At 42.0% G+C, this 21,777-nt stretch overlaps 2 protein-coding genes across 3 annotated transcripts in view; both read left to right on the top strand.

Moving 5' to 3' along the window:
- LOC121612638 (E3 ubiquitin/ISG15 ligase TRIM25-like) lies at positions 1-5,707 on the top strand. Its single transcript, XM_041945664.1, has 4 exons — positions 1-899; positions 2,035-2,174; positions 3,956-4,123; positions 4,481-5,707. The coding sequence occupies exons 1-4, from the start codon at positions 276-278 to the stop codon at positions 5,187-5,189; spliced, it is 1,641 nt and encodes a 546-aa protein (XP_041801598.1). The 5' UTR covers positions 1-275; the 3' UTR covers positions 5,190-5,707.
- A 132-nt stretch (positions 5,708-5,839) lies between these two features.
- chchd6a (coiled-coil-helix-coiled-coil-helix domain containing 6a) overlaps positions 5,840-21,777 on the top strand; it is a 74,872-nt gene continuing 58,934 nt past the window's right edge. For both annotated transcript variants that reach the window (XM_041945665.1, XM_041945668.1), the window contains exons 1-4: positions 5,840-6,352; positions 8,626-8,716; positions 10,315-10,435; positions 11,507-11,648. In XM_041945665.1, the coding sequence (XP_041801599.1) occupies positions 6,269-6,352; positions 8,626-8,716; positions 10,315-10,435; positions 11,507-11,648 (438 nt within the window). In that variant the 5' untranslated portion in view covers positions 5,840-6,268. The remainder of the gene's footprint in view (positions 6,353-8,625; positions 8,717-10,314; positions 10,436-11,506; positions 11,649-21,777) is intronic.

Raw genomic sequence — 21,777 nt, 5'->3', positions numbered from 1 at the left:
AAGTGCTGCTGACTTCCTTGTTTGCTCTGTATACCTGCTGTCAGTGTCGATTCACCTGTGGCCTTACCGGGTGGGAGGAAGAGACAGAAGAAGATAACATAAGATCAACTTTATTAATCCCCAGATGGTTAAAGAGAAGAAACAAGAGATTTAGGAAGCGTTTGAGGACAATAGGTTGAAGTGAAGTAAGATGAGGCTTTGACAACAAGACCAACAAGGCAAGAGAAACAACCGACAAGTGACAAAAGAAGCTACCGACCTCATCTCCTCTCATCATGTCTCAGTCCAAGCCGGTGGAGCAGCTTGAGCATGAGCTGAGCTGCCCCATCTGCCTTCAGCTGTATTTCGATCCGGTGGTTCTCCCCTGCGGCCACAACTACTGTCGAGCCTGCATCTCGAAGACTGTCGATACCGCCAGCAAAAATGACAAAACACTTCCACGTTGCCCAGAGTGCCGCGAGGAGTATCAGGGTATGGATTCCCTGCAGAGAAACTTCAAACTGTGCAGCATCGTCGAGGGCTTCCAAGCCACGGCACTGCAGCCGGACAGGCAGCCTGAGACTGTGCCTGAGAAGATGGAGGTTTTCTGTGACCACTGTATAGACGAGCAGTCGCTGGCTGCGAAGACCTGCATGAAGTGTGAGGTGTCGCTGTGTCTCAGGCACTTCCAGAGACACCAAGAGAAGGAGTCGTTCCGGGCACACGATGTGGTGGAGCCACATGAGCTGGGGATGAAGGGCTGTGCCACTCACCGCCGTCCCCTTGAGTACTTTTGTTCCAACGACATGGCGTTGCTGTGCGCCCAATGCTTCATAGAGGGCCATCACCACCAACACGACGTTCTTACCTTCAGTGTAGCTGAAGAAGAGATGAGGCGAGCACTGGAGAGCCGCAGCAAGGTGGGTCTGTTGTTGCAGTTAGATTCACCAGACTTCCACAAATAGTCGTCCAACTGTTATATTGTAGCAAGACAGCTACAGCTAACGGCTACATGAGTGGGAATTGGGAATCGGTGCTTCGGTAAAACACAGAGTAATGTTTTATTTATTCATAAGCCACATTTCTGAATAATTTCAAAGATGTTTCAGTAAAAGCTGAAAATATGTTGCTAATTGTCGGGGGATTAAGGACAATTAACATTAAACTAGGATCCCAGGTGACTCGTATGACTCATATGTTAGTTTCCTTGTAGAGAATAACATTTGCAATAATAATTGAATAATTACTTAATTTTTTAATTTGATTTAAATTAAATTATTCTTTCCAGGAAATATATTCAGAAACTATGGACCTGTGAAAAATATTGGTACCACATAGAGCACTTCAGAGTGTGCCGATGGTTGAGCGGTGATGACTAGGCTTTAATTCCCGTGGGAAACAACAATAAATAGAAACATGACATTCCAGGTTTGAATAAGTGGCTTTGGAACTAGTAAATAATAACAACGGGGAGGTCTGCCTGTGGAGATCCTCATTCATCCAGATCCTGGTACTTCTAAGGTTTTCCAAAAGGCAACTGGACTTGTTTGAGGTTCTAGAAGACGTTTCGCCTCTCGTCCAAGAGGCTTCTTCAGTTTTAACTGACTGGTGGGAAGTCTCAGGTGATGGTCCTTCCAGTTTGACACAGATGGCTTCTTTCACCCTGGCCAGAATATGTACATTATTGTCCTCAAATGAGTGTCCCTTGTCCTTCAGATGCATATAGACTGCTGAGTCTTGTGTTGGCTCTTCTGTGTTGTGCCATGCGTTGGCGGAGCGCTTGTTTTGTTTCCCCCAAGTGTGTGCACTCCTCGCTGCATTGCACTGCGCACACAACACTGCTCTGTTTGTGCCCGGGTGTTTTGTCCTCAGGGTGTTGCCAGGCTTAGGAAAATAATCCGACTGATGAGACAGATGACTTTTGACAGGGTCAAAGTGAGTTCTCTGTTCCAGGTGTTTGATTCAAATACTTGTTTAGACCACATTCTTGCTGAGTGTCTTAACAGCTTGTTACAGCCAGTTAGATTTTCTCAAATGCATTAAACCTGTTTGCAGGTGGTTTCCTGCCGGCTGCAGATGACAGAGAGTCTCCTACAGAAGACAACAGAGGAGCAAGGAGCCTCTGAGGCTATAGGGGACAAACTGGTCAACAAGGCTGTCACTCTCATGGACAGTATGGCTGCGCTAGTGGACAGGTAATAAAAAGCTGCATGTGTGCTGACAGTGATGATGCCTTTAAATGTAACATGCATTGTCCTAAAGCAGATACACTGATGTCTTAAAGGATGCAAGTTCCTGAATATTTTCTCATTCGTGTGTCACGATGAGCAATGTCACACATGAAAATGCAATTTTCTGCACTGTTTTCTCTGTCCTCATCTCATCGGAGTGAAGTGGGCAGGGCTTAGTTGGACAAAGGCGATGCCACATACTTGCATGCAACAATCAAGATTTAGCTACATGTTAATCAGAACTGAATGACGACTGTTTGGTTGTTTGTTAATGTTTCTTTGCCACTGTTGATAACATCTGATCACTCCACCACAGTCCTGGTGAAGCAGGTTTTCACTGTTAGACTCCTGATAAAGAATATGTAAGGGTGATTTTTTTCTGATCTTGAACTGAATATTTAAGGTTTCAAGTTTTTAAGCGAAGTTTTCAGTGGTTTTAAATGGAGAACTGGACAGCAACACAAAGAAAAACACAATCTCAACAGTTAGCAAGAAAATGTACTGTGCATGTGTCACCTCTTGTTTATATGGTGGTTTTAGCTGTCTCTTGTTGGAGTGCCCTAGCTGTGTTGTAAATCATGTGAAGTCAGTGACAGTTAGTATATGCATGAGATTAATGACAGCAGTTCCTCCCTCGGGCTTGAAGAGCAGGATCAGGCAGTAACTTTTGAAGATAAAATCATGTTATATGATGTGTTGTGACGAGCTTTTAGACTGCCTGCAAAAAGTCATTTTAAATGTCACAGACTGTTCAAGAACAGCTCATCTCATTTATTGGATCCAAAGTATGTCTAGATGGTCTTAAATTAAACATTAAGGGTTATTAAGGGGGGACATGAATATCTATATCAATTTTCAAGTTGTGACATTTGACTCACAAACCAACAAATGTCACCCTCGTGATGGTGCTACAAGGACAAAAAAAGTGTGGCAAACATGGCTAGTGAGTACAGGGGAGAAATAGGGACGTGGGAGTCCTGGCTAATCTCTGTTGCACAAGCCTCTGTAACTCAGTGCAATCACTTATTCAGCATTCTTTTCATTGGTCTGTTGCTGGGGTTATCTGTCTGTATTTATATCTACATATGTTAAACATATTAACAAAGTCAGCAATTATCTGATCACAGTGCTAGCTCAGAAGAAATTCCAGCTTCCATGAAAAAGATTAAGAGAGGCATCAATGGCACACTGTTTTCCTCTATATCCATAAAACGCATAGAAGTTCTCCAGCTTTGCCTCTCTGTCCTGCTGCGATTAGCTCGTGGCTTATAGGAAATGGTGTACATTAAAGCTAAAGTGACAGAGGGGCTAAAAACTATAAATACTGAATTAAAAAAAAAAATGCCTTTCTCATCCAAACATGAACCAAGTCACACAGAACAATGTTGAAAAAAGCTTTCCTCCATGGCTGGATTTTTAGTTATTGGAAATATTAAAGGGATTTTGAACAAGATTTTTCTTACTCCTCCAACAGAGCCTGTACGTTTGACTTCAGTTTGACTCTCTATATGCAGTACTCAGCTAAACAGGAATTTCCACTACAGTAATCACTCAGTCATCGGCATCAACATATAAATATGTGACACAAATATTAGTCCACATATTAATCTCTAATAAGTAGCATACAAGTGATGCCAATAATAATAGGAGGAGTAAAATTATATTTACTGATTTTCCTAGTTTGAAAATCATTATGATGATGTTTGCTGACTCCTTTTGATGCACTGCTCTTGTGTTGTGTTCAGGTACAGGGAGTGTCTGCGTCTGCTATTGGAGGAGGAGAGAGGCCAGCGCCGAAAAAGCTGGCAGCTCGGACTGAGTGCGCTGGAAGAGCAACAGCACCAGTTAATGGAGGCCCAGCACAGTGCCACACAGGCCCTAAAGGAGACAGACACGTGCATGTTCATACACAGGTAACAGAAAGCTACACTGCCACAACTAAAATGATAAATACATAAAATAACCTAAAACCTCTCACTAACTCCAGTGAAAAAACACCTCAACATACTGTAAAGAAAAACAGCATTTTCACTGATAAATTAACAGTGTGCATAATTATCTGATTAGGAGTATAGAAATGTATTATTTCACATATGTACTAAGAAAATGAATTTCAAGCCATTCACATTATCACCTTCACAGACTGAGGTAACATACGTACATATGGTTGAGTATAAAAAATGTGCAGAATTAACACATTTTAGCAATTACCACTTATAAAATATAGACACGTTTGTCATATACAACTGAGGAAATTCTTCTCTCTCCAGGTTTGTGTTAATTGAACAGAAGCTGAGAGAAGCTATCACAGGCACCACTCCCTCCAAGATCCTCTCAAAAGCTCCATTCAACACCAAGCGTCTCCAGGACGGCCTCAAAACCCAAGACTTCCGCTCAGAAATGACCCGCTTCCTGGATTCCCTCCATGTCCTCCTCAACCCTCTGGACCTCACCTTCAACCTCTGCACTGCCCACCCCAGCCTGATAGTCTCCAATGATCTGCGCACAGTCAAGTACAGCCCCTCCAAGCAGGCGTATGTGGAGCACCCAGAGCGTTTTACAAGCGCACCCCAGGTTCTGTGCAGCCAGGGGTTCTCGGGTGGTGAGCATGTTTGGGTGGTAGAAGTGGGCGCCAAAACCATGTGGTCGCTGGGTGTGTGTTACAAGAACATCCCTCGTCGTGGTGACCACAGTCGTCTTGGACACAACTCTGTGTCCTGGCGCCTGCAGTGGAAAAACGGCAAGCTGACAGTGTGCCAGTCCTCCTGTAACATGGCTCTGGGAGAAGTTACTTTTCCGCCACTGAAGATTGAGATAGCGCTGGATTATGAGGGGGGGACTTTGATGTTCCACAGCACCAAAGGGCGTAGGGAGCACCTCCACACATTCAGGGCTGTGTTTAGGGAGCCGGTTTACCCAGCATTCAGTATCCATTCAAACACACCAGAGTCCTGGATCACACTGCAGAGTGGGATTTGAGCACTTCTATTTCCCATGAATAGAACTTATTTAGGTGTTCAAACAGTAAACTAAGCTGAACTCAGATTTTTCTTTGCACGTTTGCATTTGAAATACAATAAAAAGCACAGATTGACTCACAATTCTGCCACAATGGTGCATTCATCTGGAATTGTATTGCAGTGGAAACTTGACTTCCCTGCTCTAAAATTAGCTTTGTTTTGCAGTTGTCAAGTCCCACAATTCCGAGGTTTAGCTATCACAAATAAGGTCTCAGGACAGTGGGAAGTAAGGCTTTATAATGCCATGCTATTATACAGCAGTGTTTATTTGCTATCTGGTATGACTGCATTTGAACTGGAGCATTTTAATCATGAAATAATTTGTTTACAAAAACTTAATATTCTATTCATGATTAGGCTGAAGTAGTATGTAGACCAATACAGGTGTAGCAATACAAATGGATTTTGGGGCATTTGTGGGTTGTTGTTTTTTTTGCATTTAGCATTGTCTGTTAATTAAAAGTTAACTGATCTCTGTTCAGCGTTTTGTGTGTGTCATTTCAGTGTACAGTAAACACTAATGTACGTGAGCACTGACATTTAAGCTGAATATGAGACACGCTTGTATTTATGGTACAAATAAAGTCTGATGATGTGTGTGTCTCTGTTGGCAAAATGTCTGTGAATCTATAATTGTATGTAGGTGTGATAGCAGGTTTGGTATAGCTTGTAGTATATGACAGTTGACAGTTCGTTCAATCATGATTTTGTGTATGACGCTGTGGTTGCCAGGTTGTGTTCTAAATACGGATCGGAAGAGCGATTCAACTGGTTTTGTTTTAGATAAATGAAAACATAATGACACACAAAAATTGCAAGAAATTATTTGCTCGATCTCATCAATACCTTTAAACGGAAACTATGCGCCGGGTTTTACACGGATCTGTGAGAGAGGGATGGTGTAAGAAGAATCTGGCAACCCAGACCCCATCTGTCACTTACTCTGTCATTGGGCAGGACACTACTAACATTATTTCATGTTCGTAACGTTATCCTACCTAAGGCCATTAGCAAAGCTGTCACTGAACACCAGAAGGCATGGGTTCGGGAGAGAGTACGACCAGGAAGGTGTCTTTCGGGGTCGATGATGAAGACAGAGTCAGGATTCTTCGTGGAGTCAAGGTAATGCTAATTTAGCTAGCTTTTGATAAGCCACGCTAACGTTACTTTAATGTTACGCCCAGTGCTAAGTAGCCGTTAGCGTGTTGCTGCACAGCAAATTCTGTTACCAGTTTGTTCTGAGTTGACCTAACGCGAAGTCTACAACCTGTAAAACGACTGCTGAGGTGACGAGGATGCAAAGGGATGCAGGGGTTGTGTCAGGTTGATGTACGACCCGGACCATGCCAATGTGTAGTTATGCCAAACTTCAGTCGTAATAATCCGTCAGGCAGAATTATAAACCTTCACGATCTTCTGGTAAATTCGGCATATGCAATAGCCGTATTGCATTTCCAACTTCGTCAGATATCCCACAGTTTTCACAATTCAGTAGCGACTGTCTAGCGTTTGCTAACATCGTTAAAGATTACTCGCTAGCATGTAACGTAAGAGACGAACCAGTCGTCAACCGTTACAGCTTTTTTGGGACATGTCAGTTGCACGGTGGGTTTATGCTAAATCAAGGAGAGATTCCCACTGATATTTTGATTTTCTCAAATATTGCCGTGACTATTGTATGTGGGTATTTTTTTCTATAATCATGGCTAAATTGCAGTATTTTGAATGAAGTTTGGCGTGCTGTTCTCTGTCTCATGACTGTTGCCTTCCAGTGCTTTTGAAAATGTCGGGATTTTGTTAGTGAAAGTCATGACCAACGAAGTGGTAATACAACTGTGAATGTATCCAAAACACGAAACTACTCTATATTGAAACTTTTTGAATGCAGTTCGCAGGGATGACTGTAGTTATGGCTTGTGTGCACCAGGACTGCACAATTCATCATATATAATGGAGACTTCGATTGACACCTCTATGCACCCATGTGACAACATGAATCTCTCTGCTGCATGTGCATTAGCAGAGAGATTCGTTGCTTAAAAGCAAGTGCTCCTAATCTTAAACTGCATTAACAAAAGACAAGACTTCATATCAACACATGAAGACCTGTGCACAGGCAAGGGGAGTAGAAACAATACAACTGCGTGTGACACTGAAAGAAAAAGATTAGCAGGAGCAGCAAAAATTAAGCTGTAAAATGTTTTCAACCTTGTATATGAATATGCCTACTTTTTCAAAATGCACATACCCAGTCTATGACCCTTTGCCAGCTTTGCATCCTCAGCTCCATCAGATAGACCTCATAGCATGATTAGATAATGGAATTTAATTTCTGGGATTTGCAAACTGTCCATACTATGTATGTTTTTTAGTTATAGTCCTTACAGTTTTTGTTTCATAATGGAGGTTTGTTTTAAACTGATAAAAAGCTTTAAACCAGCGCAAATGTTGCTTTTTTTTCTTCCATGTGGTTTAGGTTCTCTCCTTGCTGTAGAGATGTAGAACTGTACTCTGTGCACCCTAAAGTTCGCAGCCTGTTGAGTGTGGTTACAGGTAGTGCAATCTTCTGACCGCACCCAATGGTGATGCTGGTGCTTTCCAGCTTGGTGTTACCTTTTAATTATAGGCTGCTTTCGAAGTGAAAAGTTAAAGTCAGATGTATGCACACACAGAAACTGTATGATGCCTGTAGTGTGCCTGCAGTCATAGCAGATGCCTACTTTCTGAGATGTATGTGAACTTGTTGGATGTAATGACTAAATTTTCCGTAGGATATGAACGCACCGTCAGACAGACCTATCATCAAATTAGGTACAAGAGCCAGCGGAATAGAAAATATCTTAGAGAACTCATCCAGTTCAAGCAAGTTAAGACTTCATAGTTCTGGTACATCCTTGCATCATAATGATTGTGAAAATGTTTCTCAAAATGCCTATGAGCACCAAAAATGCTGAGTCTTACAGATAATCCTATTTACCCGCCCTGCCTGTACATTCAAATGGTGTGAGTCATAGAAACAGTGAGTCAGTGGCTTGTCCTGCCTACTGTGGTTTTTGGTGTAGCTATGTTTAACCATTTCTTTGGACACACCAATACACAGACACATAGTTTTCTGGCACACTTTGCAGGTTCATGTGTTTTGCCTTAGGCCAATGTTAGTCATTCCCTCCCAGAGATAATAGAATATTTGAATACAGATGACACCACATGTTGTGCATGGTGTACTTCATAGTCCAGTGAACTGTATTAACTTGGAGAAAGGCTTCCCATTGTTTCTGTTGCAATGAAAACAAAGTAAACAATTAAAAAACATTACGGCAAGCCTAGGTTCTCAGTTCTGTGATGATTCTGTGTCTTGAGCCTACCAGTCTTCGTCTTTTTGTGTGTCTGTCCAGCTATCAGAAGATGTTCTGCAGAGGATGAGAGGAGTAGCTAACATCGCTCCAGAACGCATATCATCAACCTCAGTCCCTCAGAAAGGCTCAGGTATTATGCACCTTACAGTATTTCCATCACAACAGGTTTTCCTGAGAAATCTTGAACACCAAAAGTTGCTGGCTGACCAGGTTAATGTGCTGCTTACATTGTGTATTGCCAAGAGCACATACAGGTACTGTGCATGCACACACAGTGTGTGACCTGAAAGGAAATTATTTAAACTTGTAAATTTAAATAATTCCACACTTGGACATAGACTCTTAGACGTAGATTGTTTGGATGTCACCAATACTGCATGAGCTTGGCTGACTTGGCTAACCGGTCTAAGTTGATGCAGTGGATAGACAACAATTCATACACTGCCAGAGCATTCCAGGTAAAAGTCCTGCTCAAGAATTTCTGTGCATGCAGTTGTACGAAGTGTTCCTGAGCTCATGTAGTAACAGCCTTTATCCAATCACGTGTTCACAAAGTGGTGAATCTCGCTCCATCCTCGCTTGTGAACGACTGAGCCTTTCCAGGATGCTCCTTTCATACCCGATCATGACACTATCACTTGTTACCAATCAACCTGTTTACCTGTGGAATGTTCCAAACAGGTGTTTTTGGAGCATTCCACAACTTTCCCAGTCTGTTGTTGCTCCTGTCCCAACTTGTTTGAAACATGCCGCTGGCATCAAATTAGGCCCCATAGTTCTGGAACACACTACCTATAGATATCAGGGAAGCCAGCTCACTGAATATTTTTAAAAGAAGGCTAAAAACTTATCTCTTCTCTTTAGCCTTTAGCTATGACTTCCTGATACAGATCTGAAACTTCTGCGCTGTGCCTCACCCTTTTGCATTGCTGTACTTCTTTTAAATTGTTGTTCATCTCATGTTATTCATTGTCTTTGTTTTTATTTTCATCCTAATTCAAGTTAAAGGCACTGTCTTTGTATTGTTTTCAATTGAGTACATGTCTGGAAGGACTAGCAAGTTATCACCATCCGCTTTATGTATGTTTTACACAGCATCTCAACTTTTTTTTGGAATCAGGGTTGTAGTCCACAGGATTGACTATTTTGACAGTAATTGTTTGGGTGACAGAGTGAACAGACCTGAGGAAGTTTAATAAAGAACCATATGTTCAGTACCAAAGCTGTGGGACAGATACCCCTACTGTAACACCCTGTGCCAGTTAAAGTGGGCTAAACAAACACTTTCAGGGCTGACTAACTCTGACTGACACACTATAAACAGATGTGGGAAACTCACTTGCCTAGCAACATTGAGGCTACGACCAACCGAGCCAGTATTACACCAGTTCTGTAATCATGCAGAAGACTTTCTGATGTTGTGAATAGTTTGGCCTAATTGCCTGGTCCTCAAACATAAATCAACCTGCACTTTTAAAACCATGATTTTCAGAAAACAAAAAGTAAAAATGGTGTCAGGTGAAATAATCAGGTGTCAGTTTTTGGACACCAGTTATTTAATTACACTATATACTAATTTATATATATAATGTAATATATATACTAAGTACTGTATATGTATATTAAGGCTTATTTCAATAGTAATACTGTCACCAACTTGCCAGAATTCATAACAACTTGCCGTCTGCCAGAGTATCGGCCATTGACATCCACTCTGTCTTCATCCAGGTACCTCTGGCAGCAGCGGCAGCTCAAGCTCTCGATCCCAGAGCCCACGGCACCGGGCCCAGCCCAGCACCCAGTCCAACAGCAGCAAATCAGCCTCCTATGCTGAGGAAGAACAGAAGAGGTGGGTTATAGAAAATGTGGCATTGTAGTACAGATTATGACTGGCTGACGAACATTGAAGCTGATTTGTGCCTCGTAAACATTTGATCATTAAAGTCACTTTAAATGTTGAGGTACAGAAATAGCCACGTCAGGCCGCAAGTGTTAGAATTCACTTTGTTTATAATAGCTAACAGGGCCGCTTTTCTGCTCTAGAACTACTGCGTTTTGGTTTTATTTTGCTCAGAAAGACTTAAATGTAAAGGTGTAAACTATGCTGTACATTTTTTAAAGGCTGTCAAGGAAACTAAAATCAATGGCATCAGGGTAAGATGCCTCAGTGCAACATGGTCACCATTTCAAAGATTTAGTTTTTAACATATACAGACATGCTGGAGCTTCCTCTGATATTGCGTGGCTCGGGGGCTGTATCTATACAGTGAATGCATCTATGTACGCACTGAGTCTAAACCAGTTTGTTAGCTAACTTCTAGGAAATGCCGGTTTACTAGCATCATGTGCTGCAGAACAAGTGTTGTAATATCATGGATTTCCGTAGTGGTTTATGGCTTAAGAACTTAAGTTTGCTGTTACATTTTGACTATATGCAAACACTGGGGAAGCAGGTTGACATTTGGGAGGAGGTTGAACTGTGAAGCAGTACAAACATGATGTGCATGTTCTTTTCAATCAGACATGCCTCCTTTCAATGAGGTCTAGATCAGACTGTTTATAGGATCAGCACAAAAGCAGCACCTTCCTGACTTGAAAAAGTAGAACTTTGGTTAGAGGGACAGAGGGAACTGATGCTAAAAAGATTTGTTACATTTCCCTCAGTGATAATCTCTGGATCACTGCTGGAGATCAAACTGAACAGATACAAGCTGTCTTTATTTGGACAGTTCACTCAGCGCACAATCTAGATACGTCGTATACAGTAGTGGACTGGTCTGATGAAATTTGGTATATGCTGCCCCCTTGTGGACATATATGTTTAAAGCATTTTGACTGTCATCAGAGGACTGTGAGAAAGCAGACACTGATGATGGTGTGTGTGTGTGTGTGTGTGTGTGTGTGTGTGTGTGTGGTTCAGGTATGAACGCCAGCAGACAATACTGAAGGAGGAGTTGGCCAAGATGGCACAGAGAGAGAGCGATGCAGCGAGGGAGATGACGAAAGCCATGAGCCGGGAAAGACTGCACACACGCCAGGAAGCCAAGAAGGCCAAACAACTGGTACACACACACACACACACACACACACACACACCCATGGATGACTAGTTAGTCAAAAACATGTATTCTTCTGTCCAAAGCTGAATGCTGACATCACAAAGAACAGCTTTGTTGGAAGAATACAGGAAATCCCTTAGGTCACGTCAATCAAGGTGGTGACTTAGGCCAAGCTCAGCCCATGATATGAAATTGGTTGATAAATACTTCATAGTTTTGATAAACAGCTGTGTGGTAAAAGCAAAAAAGCCAGGAATGCCTTCCCAGCATAATCAATAGTGAAACTGTTCTCTTTTCAAACATAAATGCAGTCGCATTCATATGTGGGAGATGGCCAGTGTAACCAACCTCTAAGTACTGATGGGAATTTTTAACCAACTAGTCATTTTGAATAGTTGCTCTTGTTGCCAACATCCAAAACACCCGTCATTCACTGGAGACGAAAAAGATGTTTTGGACATGCTTAGCATTGGGAGTTCCATCAGTACCAGACGCTGTGGCAGTAGGTCTGGAGCTTGCTGACATTGCACACCGACAACTACTATGCAGTACCTGTTCAGATGTTTTTATATTTATTTGTGAGCGTGGTGATCTTCAGCTGGTGATGTTTTAGGCTGACGTGCTCCTGCAGCAGCTTTAAGATGGTCGTTCACAGGTCAAAGAAGACCAGTCGTACCAGAATTCAGGGTCTGCGCATTTATTCTCCATAATAAAGTAGCATTGGGCACAATCAGCATACACACAGTGGTAGGCTCTCTCCCAATCCCCACTATTAGGTGTCTGTGTGTTTGTTAGTTTTTAACAATACACAAAAAAATATACACACAATATGTGCACACCAATCCTGTCCTTGACATCAGTACACAAAACTACTGGGTACAGTAAAAGAAAACAAAAGCAAATACATCACCAAAATAATAATTTAGCTAAGTTCGTTTTTTAATATAGCCCCAACATGTAAGTGCATAAACTTGAAAACAAAGCAAGGAAGAAGTGTCTTTATGATGAATAACAACAAAGTTGCACACCTACAACAGAGCAGCATGGTGCATAGTCAGTACCTGCACTCAGCGGCAGGCTCCCTCCCATCCGCCTACTGCGGGTCACAGTTTATGCTAATGAGACCAAGATGTGAGTGGTCACCGAGCTTTTGGTCAATGCTTGGATGATATTTGTACAGAATTCAATGCCTGACTAGTTTTAAACTCTCAAATCTTGAATTTCCTGCTTGCACCAGATGCATTCTATGTTCTGCGTATTTCATAAATGTGAGTTAAATAATCTCCAGTTTTGTTGGTACAGCTAATGCACCTTAGTTACTTTTTTCCTTGATTGTTGCGTTCAGTTTACACATGCAAAAAACCCTTCTGTGACATGTCTGTCACTCAGATGTGTCCTTTGATTAAAAAGGTGAATGATGTGAACAAACCTGTTCCCACTGTAACATCCACCAGTGACCTGTTGGCAGAGCTGTTGTCATCCGTGTGTAATGACGCTGTACCTTTCTGAGTTTTGGTCAGCAGTCATTCCAGCACTTTTGATTGAAGATTTTTTTTTTTTTCGTGCAATGAGTTCAGTGATAAAGCTGTAAAAGCGGATTAATTTGAGTGTCTCTCGGTAGCTGGAGATAAGTTTGTGTAGGGTCAAGTCATGATTCAGTCCAGTGAGGTTTTCTCTGGTTCAGTCACGTGTTGGTGCATTTCACACTGACACAAATTGGGTCTTGGGATTGCGTTTGTAATTTCCATGGTGATACTCCCTCTGCCTCCCTTCACCCATTACATCCCCGCTCTCTTTCTGCCCCCCCCTCTCTTTGCCATTTCCTCTCTCCCTCTTTTCCTTGTTGTCCGTCTGTCTTCTCGCCTGCCCCCACCCTCTGTCTTTCTCTCCTTTCTATCCCAGCCCATCACGCTCTCCTTCCTGCCCTGGAGACAGTATTATCAGTGGAGTGCAAGCAGTAAATTGCACCCTGAGAGTTTCCTGGAGCTAGAGATAGGAGAGGTACAGCGTTTGAGGTTTAGGCGTTGGAAGGGGAGAGCTTGTTTTACACACCAGCCAGCGCCTGTTTCACGTGACTTTTCCGCTCCCTCCTTCCTCCCCCCCGTGTTGAGACTTGCTGTCTTATCTCCACTCCAACACACTCCCACACCGCTAATAGAAAGCCACTGGATGGATGTCGTGAGCAGAATGGCTGGTCGAGCAGGACCGGACCTCCTGATGCTGAGGGCTCCTTGTAATTACTGCTCCTTGTGCTATGAATACATATACGCATGGAAAGTGGCCAGAATTGCTCACATTCTTAACTTAAATTAGATTTGTTTCCCTGTTGTGGAATCAGAGGGCAGGATCAGCCATCATCTCCAGCTCTTTGTCCTATGCAACCCCTGCAAAATCACTGTGTAGTCAAGCAAGTAATACGGCTGCTTTTTGCAACTGTTGAGAATGTGCTCGTTGTACAACGCAGTCACCCCAACACAACCGGGGTTATGGCCAGTGTGTGCAGTGCATTTCTTTTAGCTCTGGAAATGGAGACACACTTTTTGTTTGGAGGATCTGTCTAAACCAGCCAAAAGAGTAACCCCTCTGGGATCAAGTGAGAGCAGGAGAAGCTTTTAGGTGGCTCTTTGTGCCTTGACGGGACAGTGTGTTGCTCCTCGGTGTTGTTTAGTCACTTGATACAGTACTTTGTAGTTAAATGTCCACGAAATGACCAAAAAATGTTTTGGATTGTTGTGTTGGCCTCTCAACAACTGAATTGAGCAACAGTGCATTTTATTGCTAATTCAGCTTCACATTTCTATGAAGAGGAATTAAGTGATAATTTCTTCAATTACTGCTCTAAAGCTGCACTAATTTTATTTTTTATTTTTTTGCTCACTTGTTGACAAATGTAAAAATCAGAAGATCACATGGTTTTGACCTATTCTCACTTCTTAGAAAGTGATTTTGGTGAACAGTTGTCCGTTTACACGTCCAACAGACATGGAACAACGTTAACATTCGCCGAATGGAAATCGAATATTTGTTCTCCATTTCTCTCTGTTTTGGTCCAAATAACAAAATAGCTCTGTTTTGGATAAGTAATTTGCTCTGTTAAGTTCTCACTTTATTCAGTATTTAGTTGCTTGCTTTGTCTGCCATTTGGTTCTGGGCAGGTAGCAGGCAGTTTGCTGCAGACTTCAGTTTTAAGTAGAACCGGGATGATTGCTCTGTGTGCATCCGTCAATACAAGCGAGCCATCATATCACATTCCACCAAGCAGTGTGCACTAAAAAATAAAAAGATATTTTTCAGTGCTGCTGAAAAGGACACCATGAACAAGTAATATCATAATTAAGGTTGATTGTCAATTATTAATGATAGTTAGTTGCTACTTAGTGTCATAAAACATTTTAAACACCTTGCAATACTCCTGCACTTTCAAAATACAAAGAATTCAAATGGATTTTCATAATAGAGCTCTCAAATTAGAGCGTGTCAGCATGGCCGGTGGTATCTCCACAAAGTTAGTGGGGCGCCGTGGTCAGAACCAAGTTACATTTGGCAGATGGCCCATGTTAAATTTACACCCTTTGAAGTTTGAAGTTATGCAATATTGCCTGGAGAAAAAGGATGAGAAAGACTGAACATATGAGAAGATGAGGAGTAAGAGGTGACAGCTGATTAAGCATTGACTAAGTGATTGGGAGGAGGACGTGAGGATGAAAAAGAAGTGACTGAACATTTTGTGAAGGGGCTGGGATGAAGAATGACGAGGAGATGAGAACGAATGGGAGTGAAAGAGAAGATGACACGCATTTCCTGTAGAATTAGGCTGAAGAGGAGGGAATGAACCAGAGGGTGAAAAGGAAGCCTTCACAAGTGATTTAACATTTCCTGGAGGATCATGAGGAGGTGGAAGAGTAGAGCAACAGTGGGAGAATGAGAAGGAGGGGCTATTACTAATGTTTCTTTGATGCTTTTGGGAGGACGAATTAGAGAATTAGAGAAGAAGGAGAGCAATATGATTTAAAAGAAGTTTACAAGATGACTAAACATTTTGCACAAAGAAAGAGGGGGAGAGGTAGGTGAAAAAGTGTGGTTGGAAGAAACAATCAATAATGGTGGGCAAGGAGGAAGGGAAAGAAATAAACCTCAGCATTCCTATAGATAGGAGACACAAGAGCGATATACGTGTCTCATCATTAGAATGAGAGGGAGAGAATCAGATGATGTTGGACGGATGAGCAAACAGGTAAAGAGACTGAAAGAACAAGCTGTATCAAAGAGGACTAATGTTCTGAAAAAAGTCACAGCTGACTGTGGTGATCAACAGGTGACAGTGGATGACCTGCAGACTGTGATAAAGGAGAAGAGTAGTGGGAGATGTAGGAGAAAGTTTACAGTGTAAATGTGCAGCCACTGTAGGTGAGGAGCAGACAGGAACAAGGTGCAGAGTTTAATTCCTGAGCGTGGAACAAAGGTGTGAGGAGAAGGGAGGCAGGTGACTAAGTGCTGCATGACCCGCGTGCGCGTGGGCGCAGCGCCGAGCCGCAAGTCAGATAGAGCCAGACAATGATGTCCGGCATCTGCTATTTAGTCGCGTCTTTCTTTTCTCAGCCTTTCACGCCCTCACTCATTTCCTCCTGTCTTTTGTCCTCTTCCCTGTGAACTGCCTGATCCCGCTGGCTCTTTCTTCATCCTGCAGCCAAGGCCCTCACCCACTGTGCTGCGCTCTGTGAATGGTCTTTGTTAATAGCAAATCTTCCACAGATTAATTTCAGAATGAGAGAGGGGAACGGGAGAATGGAAAGAAAAGAAGTTGAACTAAAGAGCTAAAAGGGATTTTCTCTTTTTATAACGTATTAATGGCCTTTTGGTGCCTGTTTGAAAGCAAAAGGAAAAAAAAGGTTATAAGTCACATTAGCATATGGTAAATTTCTCTCTCTCTCTGTTCTTGCAGAACAATTAGGAATCCTATTTTATTAGCTGCCCTTTAACTTCCTCTGATGGAGCTTCGGCTAATACAAAATGCCATCCATGCTTTCTTGATTCTTGGAACACGCCTGTAAAGCACACGTGAATCAGTTGCATCTGACTAGGACATGATGTGACAGGAAAAAATGAAAAATGTGAGCTGATTAAAGTTGCCATGTGAACATAATAGCATTTTATTATTCTAACAGCACGAGTCTTAGGCTACAGTTGTTTTTTGAGCCTTTGGCTGAAATCATCTGCCCGCTGCAGCTGAAAAGATGCTATCAGGGCGTTTAAACTGTAGAGTTGCTTGCCGAATACCGAGACAACAAGCTAAATGACGCTATAATGAACCTTAACACCGAGGTTTACTCCTCATGAGGTGCAGTATTCAGGATTCAGCGTCTGGGAGAGTGAGCTTTTTGAGGTGAAATAAAATTTGCTTCAAGACTGTACGGATCTAGAGACAAAGGTGAAGTGTTGATTTGCAAAGACAAAGGTTCAGTTCAGTTCCAGTAAAAATGATTAGTTACTCAATGGCACATTTGTTGAAGGCCAGATTTGCAGTTCCACCAAGCGACACCAGATGGCAGCAAAAGCCCATCCTGGTTTTCGCTGATTTTGCACGAAGGTGGAAGCGTGACTGTCTTTATTTCTCTCTCATTCTGCTGCTTTGTCTCGCTGCCCATCATGCACTATATTAAGTTAAATTTAAAGTGTGAAACATATTCATTTCATACTCATTGGTAAGACAGTCACAAATGTTATTGCACAGGTTCCCTATATTAATCTAATCTACCTAATCTCTCTTCGCACAATGACCGTTCATCTCTTCTGTTGTTTTTATAACTTCAGAATTGGCTGTAGAGTGGCACTGTGATGGGGAACAATTTATTGTTTTGCTCTTAAGGGTAGTTGTCACATGCCAAGAGCCGCCAACGTTCTTTGTCTGCCTTCATATTCCTAGAATATCATTGTATTGTTCCGCAAGAAGTAATTATCTTAGTAATTTGTGTCAATTAACTGAGTGAGTTTTTCCGTCACTATGGTCACCACCTGTACCTGTCTCTACCTTTGTGCATAATAACTCTTTCTGTGAGTCATGAAAAGTTAGCTTTCTTTTGTTTAATATTCCAAACGGCAGTGTTTCATTCATATTTATTTGGCTGTAGAGGCCGCCACAGCTGGAAAGTTGTACCCCAAAAGCCCACAAACATGAAATAGATTCAATTTGTTTGGTTCCAGCACTGTGGTGAGGGTAGGTCACCTGAGTTTTGGCAGCGTTTTAGCCCGAGTAAAAGGGGCCGAGCTGTTAAGCATCTTGTGTAGACAGCCGAACTTATTTAAATAGAAGTGTAGCTCTTCTGTTAGACGGGCATGAGACGGAAGCTGAAAAACGCCAAAACCATTTTAAAATAAAAGCACCAAATGGAGCTAGTCCTGCAGTGTGTCTGGCATTAAACCTTACTCCCAAGAGTCTCACAGTTAACCCAGCTCTTGAAATCAGTCAGCATATGTGAAGGAAATACTGCACACCTACAGTTTTTCAGGTTAGCTGCTAAATCCTATTTTACAAACCTGATTCCAGATTCCAACGTAATGCAATCATTTGCAAAGGAGCTGTCTTTACAAAGTGTTCCTGAACCCATCCTTTATACAGTCATGTGTTTTACAGAGTGGCAAACCTCCCTGCATCATTGCATGTGAACGACCTTTCGCTGATGATACAACTCCAGTTGGTGAATATGACCTCTGTCTGTCTTGGGCACCTGATTGTGTCTGACTGGGCTGTCTTCCTCTACGTTTCCCATCTTGTAAAAACTCTTCTTTTTTTTTTAAACATTATCACATGCTGCTCTGATTAATGACCTTGATCAATCACCTTCTGAGCTGGATCAGGTAGATCCATTAAGTTAGATGTCTTAACGTAGCGTCTATAAATTTACCAGAAGATGGTTTAAACAATTGCAGGTTGAAGCCACGATACCTGTCATGATTGCTATGATGTCATCAGGGCTATGTCTTTATTTGTGTTTTATTTTGTTCCTGTATTTAGTTAAATAATGAGTTCCAGATACTAGGGTTGGGCGATCATTTCAAAATCGCCTAAATATCAACATAGGACAAAACAATCATCGACATCCCTTCAGCAATCAATATATGATCTGATTGCTAAGTGGCACAAGTCTAGCAGGTACTGTAGATGCACTTTTGGCCTCATGCAGGTTTACAGAGTATCTAAAGAGTCTGAAACCCCGGAATCTTTGCTCTAACTTAAAGGTGTCTTAGTTGTCACATTTGCTCTGATACTCCCCGATGGGTCTTTTCAGGTTTAAGAGCTTAAAAGTGTATATTTGATTAAAAGGTACTGTAGTACTGTTACACATACATATGAAGAGCACCAGCACAGAATACCCATGACGTCTCAGAAACATACCCCTAATCACCACCAACACTATTTCACAACTAGGGCCAAACGTTATGCGACACTCCTAGTGTTTTATACCCAGGTGGTTTTGGTTGTTTTTCGGCGGCAGCACCACTCCAGAGCAAGATAGCGCTGGGATCCCTCTAGTCTGTTGTTCTGTTTGTCAAGCAGCCCTGCTGGAATGAGCCAGATGTTGGCTCTGATTTGACAAACCTGCCTCTCTTGTTTATACCTAAACCCATGTAATCAGCTGGAGATTCTCTGCTGATGGAACGACAGTTTTGTCTCTCTCTTACACACTCAGAAAACTCATTCAGACTGTTTTTTTTTTCCACGGGGGTGAGAGAAACAGCTGTGTTCACGCACACTCTTACCCACACACACACATAGGAGGGAATCAGACAGAGGCAGATGGGGACATGCTTCATTATAGCAGTACATATGAGCTAGTGAGGAGCTTGATGTTTTGTCATGTACTCCTCTGACTGCTTATTTAGTCAGACATATGGTAATATACTATTATGCCATTTAGATGAGTGAAAAACAGGTTAAATGAGTTGCTTTGTTCCGCACAGGTTTTGTCTTGAATTTCAATTTATTTACATCCTTCAAACAATTTGCTTTAATTGTGTATGGCTTCATGTACCGAACAAGCGCTTTTATTCACATACACATATGAAGTCGCAAACATTTAATCACAGAACTTGTCCCAGTGTTTGGGAAGGAAAGAATTAGCTGGAAGAAAGAGTAAGAACAGTTAAGGGGAAGGACGTAAGAGTGAAGGAGTAAAGAGAAGATGTAATGCAGTAGAGGGGTGAAAAGGAAAGGAAGACCGGAAAAAAGAAAGATGGAGAGAGCATGTTGGGAAATGAGAGTGCAGACGAGATGGGGAGATGGCAGGAGTGGCATTGAAGGAAATGGAAGGAAAGAGGTGAGTGAAGGCGGGGTGCAGATAAGCCCACAGTTGTATCAGTAATTGTAATCTGCAGGAACTGACATGGTTCTGCATGTAAAGCTATTAGGCTGACTGTGTGCTCAGAGGCCAGCTTCCCTCACTGCACTGCCAGATAGTCAGGTAAGATGAGCCGAGTAAGCAGGCAGACAGACCCGTCCAGTTAATCTTGGTACTCTGAAAAACAGATCGAGGAGATGGCTTTTTATCTACGTTTATTGGCGATAGTGTTGCTGCAAAATCGGCTGGATGGTGCCACACTTACAGTGTTCTGTAATTGACAACTAGTCACATTTTCATGTAACGGATGAGTACGCTATACCTCACTGAAGCAGTTAATGGGTGATACTGTGTCATCATGCTAAATATAGCTTTTAAACTGTAATAATGTAGGACAGCTTGGAGAATATAAAGGTGTCACGGTGTTCCCCGCTAGACCAGGACGCACATTTTATTATTGCAAAATCAATATTCTCAACACTAACTTGAACTCAAGGCCCATGTCTAAGCATCTTGATGCATTCCCTAAGCCTCTAATTCTCACTGACAAAGATGATTATCCGACCGCCCGTTGAAACTCTCCCTCAAAACTAACACTGACTTGGCCTGATTTTGAAAATCAGTCATGATATGGGTGTTTCAGGACTGATACTGACACCGATTATTAGTAGTTAAGGAGGCCGATGACCGATATTTGGAGCCAATATTCATTTGCAGTAAAAGTGTAAAAATTGGTGTAAAAATGTTGAATAATGCAAACACTTAACCTTGTTTAAATGCCTAAAGCATGTTTATTTAACCGAACAAATAGAAAATAAATCGCTCCAGAAGTGCATGGAGTTCCTAGACTCAGAAGCATCTCTTATAAAGTTGAATAAAAACTTAAATAAATAGCTACCTGAAATGTTTCCAGTAAATAAAGTAACATTTAAATGTAACTGAAATCTTTATTTTAAGTTCAAACACAACAAAAAGTACATGGCGTTAACAGGCTTAGCAGCAACTCTTGTAAAGTTAAATAAAAACTTATATAATAGCTCCCTGAATTTTATACACAGTATAAGTAAAAGTAAAATTTTACGACAACTGAAATGACTTTCAGATAAATAACCCTAACCCTAACCCTAACCCACTCCTGAATTTTACTCTCACACACACACTTCTTACTACTATCACTATTTCCATATCAATATTATCAGCAGCCTTGTTGCAAGAGATTAGACCAACTGTTAAACACTAAATAGACCATAGCATCTCATCTTCACTCACAGCAACGTTAGTAGTTCTGAGTTGTAAAGTTTTTCATGTGTCTTTCACGCAAACTCACACTTTTCTCTACATAACAGACATTCTCCCATCGAGTCTGCTGAGCGCTGCCGCTAATGTTTACTCCGCTCTTACGTCATTCTGCTGCACACTGTAATGGTAGCAGTAGTTGTGAGATTGGGATGTTTATTACGATTTTGGGAGCATTTTCTGCGCTAACCTTCGACACATGTGTTTGCTCTCCGAAGCTCCCTCTCCGCCGTGTGTGTGAGGACGGCTTCCGCTTCAGTTCTTACGCATACTGTGGCTTGCTTCACCAATTAGATGGCGCTGTCGGCGGAACAATGCTGGAGACAGAAGTGGGAGGAGAGAGAGAGAGGAGCGGCTGCATCTGAGCTGAAATAACCCAGTTTTTAATTGATTTCTTGATATCGGCCGGTCAGATTTTAAAAAAAGGCTGATACCGATATATGTCGAAACTCCAAATATCGGCGCCGATAATTGGCTAATAGTACTGCAGGTCATTGCCT

The sequence above is a fragment of the Chelmon rostratus genome, chromosome 10 (assembly GCF_017976325.1).
Source record: "Chelmon rostratus isolate fCheRos1 chromosome 10, fCheRos1.pri, whole genome shotgun sequence".
NCBI classification, from domain to species: domain Eukaryota; kingdom Metazoa; phylum Chordata; class Actinopteri; order Chaetodontiformes; family Chaetodontidae; genus Chelmon; species Chelmon rostratus.
The sequence above is the reverse complement of the archived record's forward strand: the minus strand, read 5'-3'. Positions and strand labels throughout refer to the sequence as shown.

Excerpts from the sequence above, each read along its gene's own strand:
- LOC121612638 (XM_041945664.1), top strand. The coding sequence starts at position 276 with ATGTCTCAGTCCAAGCCGGTGGAGCAGCTTGAGCATGAGCTGAGCTGC. Across the intron at positions 2,175-3,955 it reads ATGGCTGCGCTAGTGGACAG|GTACAGGGAGTGTCTGCGTC; the intron begins GTAATAAAAAGC and ends TGTTGTGTTCAG. Across the intron at positions 4,124-4,480 it reads ACGTGCATGTTCATACACAG|GTTTGTGTTAATTGAACAGA; the intron begins GTAACAGAAAGC and ends TTCTCTCTCCAG.